The sequence below is a fragment of the Pygoscelis adeliae genome, unplaced genomic scaffold (genome assembly GCF_000699105.1).
Source record: "Pygoscelis adeliae isolate BGI_AS28 unplaced genomic scaffold, ASM69910v1 Scaffold314, whole genome shotgun sequence".
Taxonomy (NCBI): domain Eukaryota; kingdom Metazoa; phylum Chordata; class Aves; order Sphenisciformes; family Spheniscidae; genus Pygoscelis; species Pygoscelis adeliae.
The window spans coordinates 1,657,461-1,671,553 of NW_008824668.1; the positions used below are offsets into that span (position 1 = coordinate 1,657,461).

General features: G+C 51.0%; 1 protein-coding gene across 1 annotated transcript in view; it reads left to right on the top strand.

Annotated features, from left to right (window-relative positions):
• The window catches only part of FERMT2 (fermitin family member 2), a 52,866-nt gene that overhangs the window by 37,082 nt on the left and 1,691 nt on the right, over nt 1–14,093 (top strand). The window contains 11 exon segments of the mRNA XM_009322944.1: nt 662–694; nt 1,149–1,374; nt 1,519–1,621; nt 1,961–2,068; nt 3,864–3,998; nt 6,083–6,132; nt 8,706–8,830; nt 10,090–10,196; nt 10,577–10,798; nt 13,644–13,768; nt 13,997–14,093. Of these exon segments, the coding sequence (XP_009321219.1) occupies nt 662–694; nt 1,149–1,374; nt 1,519–1,621; nt 1,961–2,068; nt 3,864–3,998; nt 6,083–6,132; nt 8,706–8,830; nt 10,090–10,196; nt 10,577–10,798; nt 13,644–13,768; nt 13,997–14,093 (1,331 nt within the window).

Here is a 14,093-nt window from a genome sequence, read left to right on the forward strand (position 1 = left end):
TCTAGGTACTGGTGCACAGATTTACGCCCAGCACATGATGCTGAGCTCATTGCCCAACGTGCATACGCAGTGGAATTACTGACATTAGGATGCGGTCGTTGAACCTCCCTTACTTTGAAAATCCATATTTTATATTCTTAAGATAAAAATCAATGCTCCTGTGAGATGAATAGGGACTATTTAGCTCTCAGCTATTTTGGGGTATGAGATACCAAGCTGGGTCCACTTTCTTCTCTTCAAATTTGTAATTTTAAAAGGGGTTTTTTTGTGTGCTTTGAGTCTGCACGAGCTGTAAAGCTTTAAAAGGCCTGGGAGTAATGTGTGCTTCGGGATCAGTTTTGCACCAAATCGCACCACTTGCGCAGCATATTAATACCAAATTTATTTGGCCGTCTCAGCAAGCTCTTCCGTCCGTGAAATGCCACGTTTCCGTGCCCGGCTGTTTCTTGTAACATGAATAAAATAACCGTGGAGTCACTTGGGTTGCTTTGCCTGCCGAGTCCACCGGCGCTGCTGCAAACACTCCGTTTGGGTGGTTAAACCTCACCTGTGCTATTCTGCCCTCTTCCGAAAATGCCCATTTTCGGCTTCTGTCCTTTCCTACTCTCCCGATGACTTTCTCTCGCCTTCTCACTTCCCTCCTTTCTTTCCCTCTCTATAGGCACCGATATTCTTTACATCGGCCCCGTCAAAGGTGAGCTCCACCTCAGTAGGACTTTTGCGCTCTGCCTCTGGTCTCTTTGGCTGCGCCCTTAGTTTATTTTCCTGCTCCTCTAAAACTTTTGACTTCCAAAATCTTTAAGCAACAGGTAATACCGGTAAGTCGGGGGCCGTTCGTGTCCCAGGTGCCGCAGAAAGGCAGGGGGCAGGAGTTTCCCGGTGTGGGAGACCTGCGCCTTTTCCCACGGATTTGGGCTGGAATGAGTTTTCCGTCAGTTTTGCTCTAGGAGAAGAGCGGAGAGAGAGGGGCAGCTTTTCATGGGAAAACGAGCAGCGCAGTGTTTTCCCATTGCGGAAAGAAAAATGGTAAAAAAAGGGAAGGTTTTTTTCATCCGCTGGCCTCGGGTTTGTGTCTGAGTTGGCTTGGTCGGGAGCAGGCAGGGCTTGGCCGTGAGCTAACTCCCAGCTATTATTCCTCTTACCGGTAGGAAACATATATTCCAGCCCGGGACTGTATAGCAAAACGATGACACCGACCTACGACGCTCACGACGGCAGTCCCCTGTCACCCACTTCAGCCTGGTTCGGTGACAGCGCCTTGTCGGAGGGGAACCCGGGCATCCTGGCCGTGAGCCAGCCCGTCACCTCCCCAGAGTCCTTAGCAAAAATGTACAAGCCACAGGCGCTGCTCGATAAAGCCAAAATCAACCAAGGGTGAGTTAAGGATTTATTTTTCTGCTTTTGTCTTCCTTTTTTTTTTTTTCCCCCAATGTGCGGTTTTAAATTGCATTCTTGAAAGCGTCGTCGCGACTTTGCCGGAGCTTTTTGTATGTGTTATCTCCTGTTGACAATTTACAGATGGCTGGATTCGTCCCGATCTCTTATGGAGCAGGAGGTGAAAGAAAACGAAGCTTTGCTGCTCCGGTTCAAGTACTACAGCTTTTTTGACCTGAATCCAAAGGTACAGAGCTATTTATTTTACTTGCATCTTGCAGGCAAAGGCTTTGAGCAAAGGATGCCTCTATCTCTAATGTGCTTTTCTGTTGGCAAATCCTCCACCGCTTTGGAAATTGGTCTTGCGGGCATCAAACCTGGCTTTGCGTGCTCCCACGTACCGGTTTGCTAGGGCTTAGGTGTTGCTAGAGATGCTCTAAGGGTGGCGTAGAGCCACTCTGCTTCGGTGGCAGAGGCTTTTCAGTCTCGGATTGAAGCGTTGCGTTGAAATGAAAGATGAAGTGGTGTGCCTTGAACTGGGCTCGTATGTTTTACAACCGGTCCGTGTTTTTGCGCTGTGCCGTAGTATGACGCGATCAGGATCAACCAGCTGTACGAGCAGTCCAAATGGGCTATTCTGCTGGAGGAGATCGAGTGCACGGAGGAAGAAATGATGATGTTTGCAGCGCTGCAGGTAGGAGACAGCCTGATACGCTTAGGCTTGTCGTTAAACTTGATTTTGTAGCTTTGCATGCATCTCTGTTGATGAATATTGATTAACGTGATACGTGAAGTCTGCTGTAGCTCACCTTGTCTTCGGTGGGAGCTTGGACTTCTCGTGCTGGTAGAAGTCAGATCGTTTCCCATCTCCTAATCCTCACTTGAGCTTATTAGGTAATTTAAATATTTGCTGCTGATTACTTCTCATGAAAAGGAACTTGGCCTTCTTTTACCAAGCATGTTTATGTCTGCCTTAACTTTTAGTTTTGCCCTTTTTAAAAACCCCCAGTAAGTACACTAGGTTACCGAACTATGTGTTTCTGGCACGCTGCCCCCCAAACAGCTGGTGATAATCTGTGGGTTTCCCAGAACTATTTATTGATCTGTTTTATGAAATACTTGGTGTGATTTGGCATAAATACTACACCTGCTATTGACTTCTGTAAGACAGATGGCAGGCCATTTACTGTGTGTGGTCTGGCGCGTCTCGTCACTGTAGGGTGCAGAAAGAGCACGCCCGGCAAGAGCAGGGCTGTGTGCTCCTAGGGCCCCTCCTAGGAAAAAAAGAGTGAAAACAGAAATATAAAGACTCGGTTTACCTCTCTGAGCAGTCCAGAGTGGGTTGGGCATGGTCCTTCATGTGAGATTTTATGGATGTTTTGGTTTTCTGGGGTAAAACCAGATGCAATGCATCCTCCCAGACTGGGAGGAGTGGCTGATACGCCAGAGGGTCATGGTGCCGTCCCGAGGGGCCTCGGCAGGCTGGAGAAACGGGCCGACTTGAACCTCATGAAGTTCAACCGGGAGAAGTGCAAAGTCCTGCCCCTGGGGAGGAACAACCCCAGGCACCCATATGTGCTGGGGGCCACCCAGCTGGGAAGCAGCTTGGCAGAAAAGGACCTGGGGGTGCTGGTGGACACCAGCTTGACCATGAGGCAGCAATGTGCCCTTGGGGCAAAGAAGGTGAATGGTGTCCTGGGCTGCACTGGGCAAAGCGTTGCCAGCAGGCCGAGGGAGGCGATCCTTCCGCTCTGCTCAGCACTGGTGAGGCCACACCTGGAGTGCTGGGTCTGGTTCTGGGCTCCTCACTGCAAGAGAGACATGGACATACTGGAGAGGGTCCAACAAAGGGCCACGAGGATGATGAAGGTCCTGGCGCATCTCTCCTTTGAGGAAAGGCTGAGGGAGCTGGGACTTCAACCTGGAGAAGAGGAGGCTCAGGGGGATCTTACCAATGCATACAAATACCTCATGGGAGGCTGTAAAGGAGATGGGGCCAGGCTCTTCTCAGTGGTGCCCAGTGACAGGACCAGAGGCCATGGGCACAGACTGAAACACGGGAGGGTCCCTCTGAACATGAGGAAACACTTTTTTACTGTGAGGGTGACCGAGCACTGGCACAGGTTGCCCAGGGAGGTTGTGGAGTCTCCATCCTTGGAGATACTCAAAAGCCACCTGGACGTGATCCTGGGCAACGGCTGTAGGTGGCCCTGCTTGAGCAGGGGGTAGGACCAGATGACCCTGCAGGGTCCAGAGTGGTCCTTCAGGGTTCGTACCACCGACTCCTTGGACTGAAAACAGCCAAGACGGTCGTTCCTGACGCGACTGCGCTCAGGTCTCGGCACTCACCGGGCTCTGCTGCTGTGGAGGGTGTCCGGGGTCCGGTTTTCCACTCCGCTTCCCGAGCGCGGTGGCTGTGTCGTGACGAGCCCGCAGCATCCGGCCGATCGCAGGAGCGTCCCGGTGAAATGCTGTGCCTTGCCTTTCAGTACCACATCAATAAGCTGTCCATCATGTCCTCGGAAAACCACCTGAACAACAGCGACAAGGAGGTGGATGAGGTGGACGCTGCGCTCTCGGATCTGGAAATTACTTTGGAGGGTGGCAAAACGTCGACGATCCTGGTAAGGGTTGCAGGCACGCGGTGGCAGGTTGAATTGCGCGTCCCCTCCTCACCTCGCACGGGGCAGCAATAATCATCCCGAGCTGGGAATTCTTCCAGGCATCCAGCCTTTTTTATTTCCTTCCTCTCTCTCTTTTTTCCTATTCCTGCTCCTACAGCATGAAAAAGTTGCCCACAGCCCAGTGGAGCAATGCAGAACACAGACCCCCAATAATATTTTCTTAAAAATAGCATTTTTTAAAATACCGAGGGGTAGTTCTGGTGGGAGGGGACGCCGGGCAGTGTCTGGCGTGGGGCCAGCGCCGAGCTGGAGCTCTGAGCCCACCGCGGCACAAAAACCTCTTTGAGCACGTGCACGTATCGAACCAAAGGCTTCGTTTAAGCTGTAAGACCGCCTTCTATTTTTGGGGTGTTTGCAGTTAATTTCGCAGGGAGAGCTCAGCCCGTCCCGCGTGCCCGGCTCTGCATTGCTGCAGGAGTCAAGTGCAATATTGCTTTTTTTCCTGCTGGGACCATAGGACCAAACGGTGTTGGAGAAGTCCCGGAGGAGCCGGGCTCTTTCTGAATCCCGCCCCGCCCTGCACCAAGCCACCTTCCTGGTGAAATAACGGAAAACTAAATTAAAATTAATTTGGTTTCTGTTCTCGCTACCGACTTCCCAAAATACCGAATTCTTCACGCTGAGGTTTCTCTTCCACCGTTTCTAATTCATGGCAAATTTTTACAGTACCTAAAACAGCCGCTGTGATTTTCAGAAGTAACTTACGCTTATGAAACCCTATTTTTATGAGACTGGATTTCAGCCTGGAGCGGGCTATGACTGTATTTCAGAAGGTTTCTTTTTTTTTTTTTTTCCCCTGATACGCTGTTTTAACACTGGTTTTCCACCTTTAAAAATGTAAAGCCCCAAAAAACCCCAAACTGCCGAAAAAGGAGTAGGTCCGGTCAGACTTGGCACAGCACAGCTTTTCCAGGCGCTTTGCACATTTATACCATCTCAGAGTTTCATTTTAAGTTCTTTCAAACCCTAAAACCCCTGAAATTTTCGAGTCTTACACCTGGTGTAATTTTTTTAAGTGTTTACGAAGCGTCTTTTTGAAGTTAACGTCCATACGTAGCCTGCTTTACTAGCATTAATAACGGCAGAGGTTTGCAATATTAACCAGTCGCCGCAGGGAGAGCAGCGCTGCGTCCGTGCGACAGAAATAACGTCAAGTTTTCATCGCCGAGAGATCTTTTACAATTTCTTTGCAACACCAGATTCGAAGCACAGTACTGAGGGGCAGTCCCTGCCAGACAGGAGTGAAGACGACAATGATTCATCAAAAAACCTCCATCCCTTTCCGTAGGGGTTGCTAGCAGTAGCCATTTCCAGATGCATTCGAGTAATTGAATATGGATAATGGGCAATTACTGGATTGTTTGTTTAGATTCTGCATTTTTTCCCTGTGGTATCTATAAACAGCATTGCTCACTGCAGACGGAAAGTAAACTGTCTTGCTACTGGAAGCAGTTGGAGCAGTCTTTGCTTTTTCGGTCCTTCGAAAACCCTTTAGTTGGAGCTCGTGGGAATTGCCAGTGCCACCCTGTATATTTTGCTCAGGCAAAATGTGAAGATAAACTCAATATTAAAAAAACTGGGGCAAAAAACCTTTCTAGACTGTCAGCAAGCCCTCCCCCAGTCCTCCGTGGAGGTGCAGAGCAGCATCTTTTCCTTTTGTTTGGAGCAGAAGGAAATAACTAAGGGAGGAGAAAAATCCCTGTGGGAACACGAGCCGGTGTGACCGCCGGTGACCTCGCGAGTGGGAATTGGCTCCAGCGGCAGCAAGAATTCCTCAAAGAAAAATAAAGCCTTGCCCCTCCGGTTTCCAAACAGCACTTCTGTGCGATAGGTTTTTCTCCGCTTGCTTCATCCGTGAAGTGGATGAGGCTTTCTCGGGAGCGTTTTCATGACCCCTGGGCCCCGATGTCGGCCGGTGAAGCTGCCACCGGCTTCCTCCCCTGCGCAGCATCCCTTCCCTCCTGGACCCACCACCCCGGCTCCGCTGGGGCAGGCGGGTGAATGGGACAATCTTTTATTTTCAGGGTGACATCACTTCCATCCCGGAGCTCGCCGACTACATTAAAGTCTTCAAGTAAGTGCTGATGGGAAGAGGTGCTTGTGAAACTGGTAATGTCTATGAATAATTAATGGTCCTACCGCCTAATACCCACTTTTTTTTTCATCTCCTGGCCTTGAGATCTTGCTGCACACCGCTATGTTATCTCGTGTGAAGAGCCACCCAGCAGTCGCTGTGTAATACCACAGCTCAGCATCTGCGCTCTCTTACTATTAAAACATTTTATTTCTTTATCCCGTAGCGCGGTCCCGAAGTATTTCACACTCTTCGAAATATTCGATACTGAAGTTGCTCAGTTCTTAAATATAAAAGCCAGGGTGTTTTCCCACTGTCAGCGCCCCGGCAGGTACGCATCCCTCCGGGAGAGCTTGCTGCATCCCGTAGCCAGCAGCGCGTGCCGGGATATTTCTGTAACACAATTAATGCCCATGAAGTAACCAAGCCATCCTAAAATGAGGAGTGAAACCTAGAAAACTTGCTCAGATACTTCTCCTGGTTTGCAAGGGGCCGGCTGAAATATAAACAGCCGGGATCCCGGTCTGTCTGCCCTCTGCTTGCCAAAAGGAGCAGGTGAAGCTGACTGTGCTCCTCTTCCAGCTCACTCAGGATTTAGGGTTTGGTTTTTTTATTTTTTGACTTTGCTCTGACTTGGATGGTGGTACGTGGAAACCGGGAACGGCAGCATCTGGACTTTGAGTAACATTTTGGCAGCCGCGGCTGTCTTTTTGCAATTTACTGCCTGCTGCGGCGAGGGTTACGGTGAAAGTTTTGGAAACTGGAAATAATGATGAGATTTCACAGCATAGCTATAGGATATAGAAGAAAAGCAGTAGGCAGCGAAATAGCTCTGGAACAAGCCTTTATTTTATTAATTGTTTGGTTCTGGAGCCAGAACCTTCCACTTCTGTTCTGAAAAATTCTTTCTCCCTCTCCGAAGGCGAATTAATAAGGTCTCCGCATCCGTCTGGGCTTGCGGTCTGTCTTCACTGGGGCAAAGTTTCAGGGCTGCAGCCTGTGCCCTGCATCTGCGTGGGTGTTTTTTCCCCCCTTGAACAAACAAACAAGCAAAAAACTTGCTCTTTCCTTTGATGTGCTTATTTGCCAGTAAAATTAGGCACGTCTCAGGGAGCTACTTGCTTGCAGATTGGAGTGCCAGTCGGTGGGGCAGGAGACGGAGCAGCAAGAAGCTGCCAGTTCCTCGCCCGGTGCAAGCCCGAAGCCTGAGGCTGGGATTTGAGGCTGCCCTGCCACGGCGGGGAAGCACGGAATTGCCATTGGCCCCTAAAAATGCGGGCCAGGCGGTACGCTACTGCCAGAAACCAAACATAAATGATGCGATGTTAGGAGCTGGCCCAGCTTTGGACGTGCCTCTTGTCTCACTTCAGTGGGGAGGAGCTGCAATAGATGTCCCTAGTATGCCTTATATATAAGTCCTATATAGATGTCCCTATACGTGCCTGGTGTTGCTGCAGAGACTCGGGATGTTTCTCTCTCCTCTGCCAGCCGGGTTACTGCCCGTGCCAGCCAAAATGCCCTGCCTGCAATTTAAAGGAGCCCCCCAAAAAGCTCAAGGCAGTAAAGATGTATCAAAGCATCTTTAGCGAAGGATGCAAAGCAAAGGCTGGAAAAACGGGCGCGTGCGGGATGGCTTGGCTGGAGGTTGGCGACTTCGTCTGCAGTGGGAGGCAGCTTTCAAAGGAAATTGCGGTTGTAAAGTTTGCACGGGGCAGGGCTGTGTGTGCCAGGGCTTTAGGAGGAGGAAAACCAGCAAAGGCGGGAGGAGGCGGCAGATGCCCCGAGCTCAGATGTCCATCAGAGGTGTGGGAGCAGCGGGGTTCAGGCAGACGCCGTGTTTCTCTCCCACCTCCCTAATTTCCCCGAGCAGCCCCCAGCACGCTTTTGCTTGGAAATGAAAGCGCAGAGCCCCGAGGACAAGCCGTTGGGGCCATTGCATATTTGATGCCTACAGATGACAGCTGAGCAGCTGTTTCTGGGATGGAGATGTGAGAAATACATTGCCGTGAGAAACTGCAGATACAGCCTTCGAATAAGGTTTAGAAATGAAGGGGGTTTAAGAAAATGAGAAACCTGCAGCTCCACGAAGGTCCTGGGCTCATGGTGGGATGAGCAGGCTCAGGGTACCACCGTGCCGGGTGGGGCTTGCAGAGCCATCGCCGCTTCTGCAGAGTCGGGCAAAATCCATGTGTTCCCTGGGAAGGAACCGAACCTTTTCCGACGCGGAGTGTTTAAAAAGAAAACAACAAGTGTACACATGCATGTGCTTGACGGACAAGTCTTTTAGAAGTACCGCTTCCTTTCAGAGCTCGAGCAAAGGGGTTCCAGTTTAATGTCCAACCTTAATGATTCTATGATTCTAACCCAACGTTGCAGTGGCGGGATGGTGAGCGGTGGCTGAGCTCCCGGGCAGGGACTGTCCCGGGGTGGGCATACCCCAGGCTGCTGACACCAGGTTTTCAAGGGTGAAATGAGTCTCCCGGTGCAGCAGGTTGGTTTAGGAGCTTAAACCAAACCTTATCACCTGGCAAACTGCGGATTTGCGCAGTAATGTCCCTCAACCTGTCTGGCAGGCCCAAGAAGCTGACGTTGAAAGGCTACAAGCCGTATTGGTGCACCTTCAAAGATACCTCTATCTCCTGCTATAAAAGCAAAGAGGAATCCAACGGGACTCCTGCACACCAGATGAACCTGAGAGGTAAGAGAAGCGTAAGCACTGTTGCATTTTATTCCAGTAATAGGCTGCTCCTCTTGCATCTTGTTTTCCCACTGCTTTATCTTCTTGGCATGCCACCCTAGGGTTGGGTAAATATATTGAAAGGACTGAGGGTGACTGGGTTTGATAGCACGGCGTATACTTAGACTTCTAGAAAGTGAGTACGTGGTACGTGTGACCCCAAGGGGAAGCGCCGCCAGCTCCCCAATAACGTGGGGAGACAACTTGCCGTTCTCTGTTTTGTTGTGGCTATCCAAAAGAATTGAACTAACTCCCACGGCGGAGAATAAGTTTGAACACACGCTGCGCTGGAGAGAACAGACCATTCTCTTCCTCCGCTGCCTTTATTTTTTTTGTCATCTTCTCCCTGGTGCTGGCTGCGAGCAGCCTCGCTCAAGCGCTCCCTGCGAGCCTTGCGCATGAGTTTTTAAATTCCTACGGCTGCTGGCATTTCTTATGTCAGGTTAAACATTCCTAAAAAAAAATTCCTGCTCCAGCAGCCACCACACTGCAGAAAGCTCTTTCCCCCCCTCCTCCAGGCAGGAGCAGATGTAATGCCAAGCGACCTCGGGCTGCAGGCAGAGCGAAGCCCGGCCCGCAGGACCTTTTTGGGAGCTTTTGACATATCTGCTGTGACGGCACTTTTAAAAAATCGCGGAGGCGGCGTTGAAGCGGAGCCCGGGCTAACTTGGCTGGTTCAGTTCATCCCCCCCTGGTGTTTATACAACCGCTTGTAGTTCTCTCCAGACACCGAAAGCGGGATGCTCGCACCTCGCCGCTGACTATAACAGCGATGCGCCCAGCCGAAACAACGTATAGGGGTTTCAGGGTGAGAGTCAGCACCCATCCAGCCACCTTTTCCTACCCTTTCATGAAAATTTCAGGGTCGTGGAGTATTTGCCGGCCGTCAGGTCCATTCGCGAGGCCAGGCAGGACCTATGAGATGAATCTTGCGGGCGCGCGTTAGCTTTGGCTGCGTTGCTTTCAGATCAGGTCTTGCTTTTTTCCCCCTTTTTTCCTGTCACTTGGAAAAAGAGACACCTGACACGGTTTTTGTCCCTGCTGTGTAGAGTGTTTATCCCGTCGGAGATGCGGTGTAACACCTTTGCAGCACTGAGATGCTGTCGGACACCCTTTAGTTGGAGTGCTTTGCTTTTTCTTTTCCTTTTTTTTGTTTTTTTTCCCCCTTTTTAAAGCGTAGTTCTTCACACCCCTGTTAAACAGCGGCTCCCTCATTGCAGGATGTGAAGTTACCCCTGACGTGAACATCTCTGGCCAGAAGTTTAACATCAAACTTCTGATTCCGGTGGCGGAGGGAATGAACGAAATCTGGCTTCGCTGCGATAATGTAAGTTTATCGCTTGGACCGGCCCTCTCTTTGCCCTTTGCCCACCATCAGCTCACGCTCGGATGTGCCGTGTAGGGGGTGTTAATTAAAAAAAAAAAATACAAAATGCACTCGCACGCGTCCAATCTCAACGTTCAGCGTTGCACGTGAGCACGCGCGTGAATTTGGAGTAGAAAATCAGCCCCTGCTCTTCCTTGGCTTTGTCCCATGGTTGTAGTCTACACGTTGGCTGGGTTTCTGCCCGTCTCTGTGTGTGCTTGAGTCTCCTGGGGCTGGAAGGAAAATAAAGGCTCCCCAGAGTTTTATTTTGGGGGGGGCTGGGGGGGCGGAGGTGGCATCCCCACCGCTCTGACGGGCGCGGGTCTCTGTTTGGGGGGCAGGAGACACAGTACGCCAGCTGGATGGCCGCCTGCCGCCTGGCCTCCAAGGGCAAGACGATGGCCGACAGCTCCTACGGCATGGAAGTACAGAACATCCTCTCCTTCCTGAAAATGCAGCATTTGAACCCAGACCCGCAGCTGATCCCGGAACAAATCACCACCGACATTAACCCCGAGTGTCTGGTTTCTCCTCGCTACCTGAAAAAGTACAAGAACAAGCAGGTACGTGCTCGCCCGCTCTCCCGGCGCGGCGTTGGTGTTGGTGTGGACCGGGCTGACCACGCACATGTTTTGGCGGTAGCCGGCGTTTAACGCTACATGTTTCGGATGTTGTCACTTAATCTTAATCGGATGCACGCAGTTACTAAAATGAAATGCCGACTGAAGCGCGTGGTTTCGATCCAGCACCTGGGGATGGCACCCACGACCTTAATTATGCCGTACATTATGCGACGGTGCACGTACACAGCCTTGGCAGCGGGGAACCATTTCTTTTAAATACATTTTAAATTTATTTACATTCATTTTAAAAACGTGGGGAACGGTTTAAAACAGGGGAATGGTTTTTGCCCCCGCTGATACTGAGCGACAGTGCAGCGAAGCGTGGGGCAGCTGCCCCCGTCTCTCCCCGCGCAGATGCAGCAGCGATGAGATGAAATCAGTCCCCGGTGCTGGGATTAAAACCCCTTCCCTCGCACAGAGTCCGTGCAGAAATCCTCAGGATCAGTGGAGTTGCAGTTGCTTGCGGTGCTTTATCCAGACTTGGCTGTAATGCAGTTTGCATATTTCTCTCTTTGCTTTTCCACTACTTCCAAATGCCAGTCCTTGAAACATTGCTTCATTTTGGGTTGCTGTGACTTGTGCTTGAACTCCACGCTGCATTCGGTCCGTGCATGACAGGGCTGAACTGTTCTGCGCTGGAAATAAATGCATGACTTTCTGAAAGACATTATATGTCAGGACGGCGGCAAAAATAAGTAAGGCATTGCTCCGTGGCCTTTCGGTGACTTAATCGTTCAGCTGTAGCATCGCAGCCTGTGTGCTTCGGGCTGGCAGTGGCTAGATACGATTTCTCCAAACCCAGAAGAAGGCTGCAAGTCAGAGAAGCAGGAAAAATAGAACTTTTTATTGGCACGGCACGATGATTTCCTGGCAGTGAAGTTATATTTTATATAGCCCTTATTATTCTTCTGAATAAGCCTTTATATCCACTTGGATGGAGGAGAGGCTGCATAAATATACCATTTTAACATATATAATACCTTCTAGGCTTGAACTCAGTAAAATGGAGGCACCTGGAAAAATATTAGCTTGCAGAACTTGCTTACCGTGCAGGTATCCTCGTTATAAAAATAACCTCCATCGAACCGTGGGGACGTGCACGAGCCCGAGCCCTGCTCCAAGCCGGGCCGGTGGCCGCGATGCGAACGCCGGGTCCCCTGTAGACGTCGGCTAAACGGCAGACTGAGGCTTTTCCTTTACGGCCAGAGGCAGAGCTTGCAGCAGCGGAGGATGTTTGCCGGCGGCACGCGTGCCAGCACGGCGGGGAGGGACAGAGGGATGGAGGCTGCGGGAATGCAAGGAATTCGGCCGCGAGGGTCCCTCCGCGCCCCGGCATGGGGTAAGGAGGAGGAGGAGGAGGTCGTGCAGCCCACAAACGGTGCCGAAATGGGAACTGGCAGTAGGCCTTGCTGGAGGATTTATAGAGGCGCTTGGTCCCACACCAGCCCCAGACCCGCTCGGGTGGTGGTTGTCTCCGCGTGCCCTTGCAGCAGCGTAGGGTTGGCAGGTTGGGTTTGGGGAGCGCCAAATCCTAAATGCAAAGAAAAAAAACCCAACCCCACAAACCAAAATAAACGTATTCTCAGGTGCCTTGCTGGGGTTTCGGTGTCGGAGCGGCGTTCAGCCGGCTTGCAAGGGCAGATGCCATCCCCAGGAAGCCCCCGGGGTTGTCCACCCTCAGGGCAAGGCCACCTGCCTCCGCAGCCCTGCATGCTCCGGCTGACGTTATCCTCCAGCCGCTTGTTACCCGGAGCAGCATCGATCCGTAGATCGCCTCGCCATCTACAGAAATGCATCATTTCTCTGCATATCTCAAATAAAAGGAGCTATTGAGCTAACGGCCCTAGTGAGCTATTGAGCTTCCTCTGCGAGTGAGTGGGTCTGAGTTCATGCAGAGGCATGGAGAGGAGCGTGAGGACACGAGTTCTCCTCTGAGCCGGCAGCTTCACCCTCCCCTTCATCCATCAGCGGGACCAAAACCGTCTCTACACGATGCCGGCCAGCCGGGACCGCACCGGTGCTCAGGCAGGGCCGGCACGGGGGGCGAATCTCTGCTCGCTTGTCCCCTCTACCGTCCTTACGTTCACTTTGGCTGCTTTTCTGCCTAAGAAATTGTGCATGTGGTTTTTTTTTTGCTTGAACTTTGGTTTGCAGTTAATTTACACTTTTTCTTTGCTTTGTTGCCATATTTCTGATTGCTTTTTTTTCTCTCTGCCTCCTTTTCTTTTTTTTTTTCGCCTTGCCATCTACAGCCAGGCTATGTAAGAGACTTGGTAAGTGACAGCAACAATAAAATTAAGATAAATTTAAGATAAAATAGTCTAGAACCCCTTTGGTTTGGAGAGCAGCAATGAAAAAAATAACAAAACCCCCACCCCCCCAGAGAAACTTGGGCCCTGTTTGGTTTTTATAATGGTCCCCAGTGATTTATGCTGCGAAACTAGAAACCCTACACCAGAAATTTGCCCCGCCGTTTGCTCACATCCTGCGTCTTAAACTAAATGAGCCTGGGCGGCTCTTTGCCTCCAGACAGCTCGGATCTATATTTGCTTTTATATGTCTGGAGATACGAAGCAAAAGCAGCTCCACGTTTATCAGCCGTGGTTGCAGGCTTTGAGCAGTCGTAGCTGAAATAAGACCTCAGGGTAGAAATTATTGATTATCTGCGTTGTTCGTAACCGCGCTGGCTCCCAAATGCCTCCCGAGTCGTTACCCGTTCGCGTGACAGTCGTGCTGCCGCTAACAAGCCCCCTCGCCTAAAGCCGGTGTGTCTCGCCGCCCGCAGATCACGGCGCGCATCCTGGAAGCCCACCAGAACGTCGCTCAGATGAGTCTCATCGAGGCGAAGATGCGGTTTATTCAAGCCTGGCAGTCGCTGCCGGAGTTCGGCATCACGCATTTCATTGCAAGGTCGGTGGGTCCGCTGGGCAGAACAGGAGGAATTTCATGAATAAATACACGGAGTACGTTAAATACGCGGCACATCCTTAGCTGTGGGAGTTGCACTGGAACTGAAATTAAAAGCATTAATTGCATCGACTTATAAAACCGATTTTATAAGTCAGCTCAGCTGCTGAATTTAACATGCGTAGCCGTGTGTCACGGGTGTGCATTTATTAATTCCTCGCCGTGTCGCAGGTTCCAGGGGGGCAAGAAGGAGGAGCTGATCGGCATCGCCTACAACCGGCTGATACGGATGGACGCCAGCCCGGGCGACGCCGTCAAAACCTGGCGG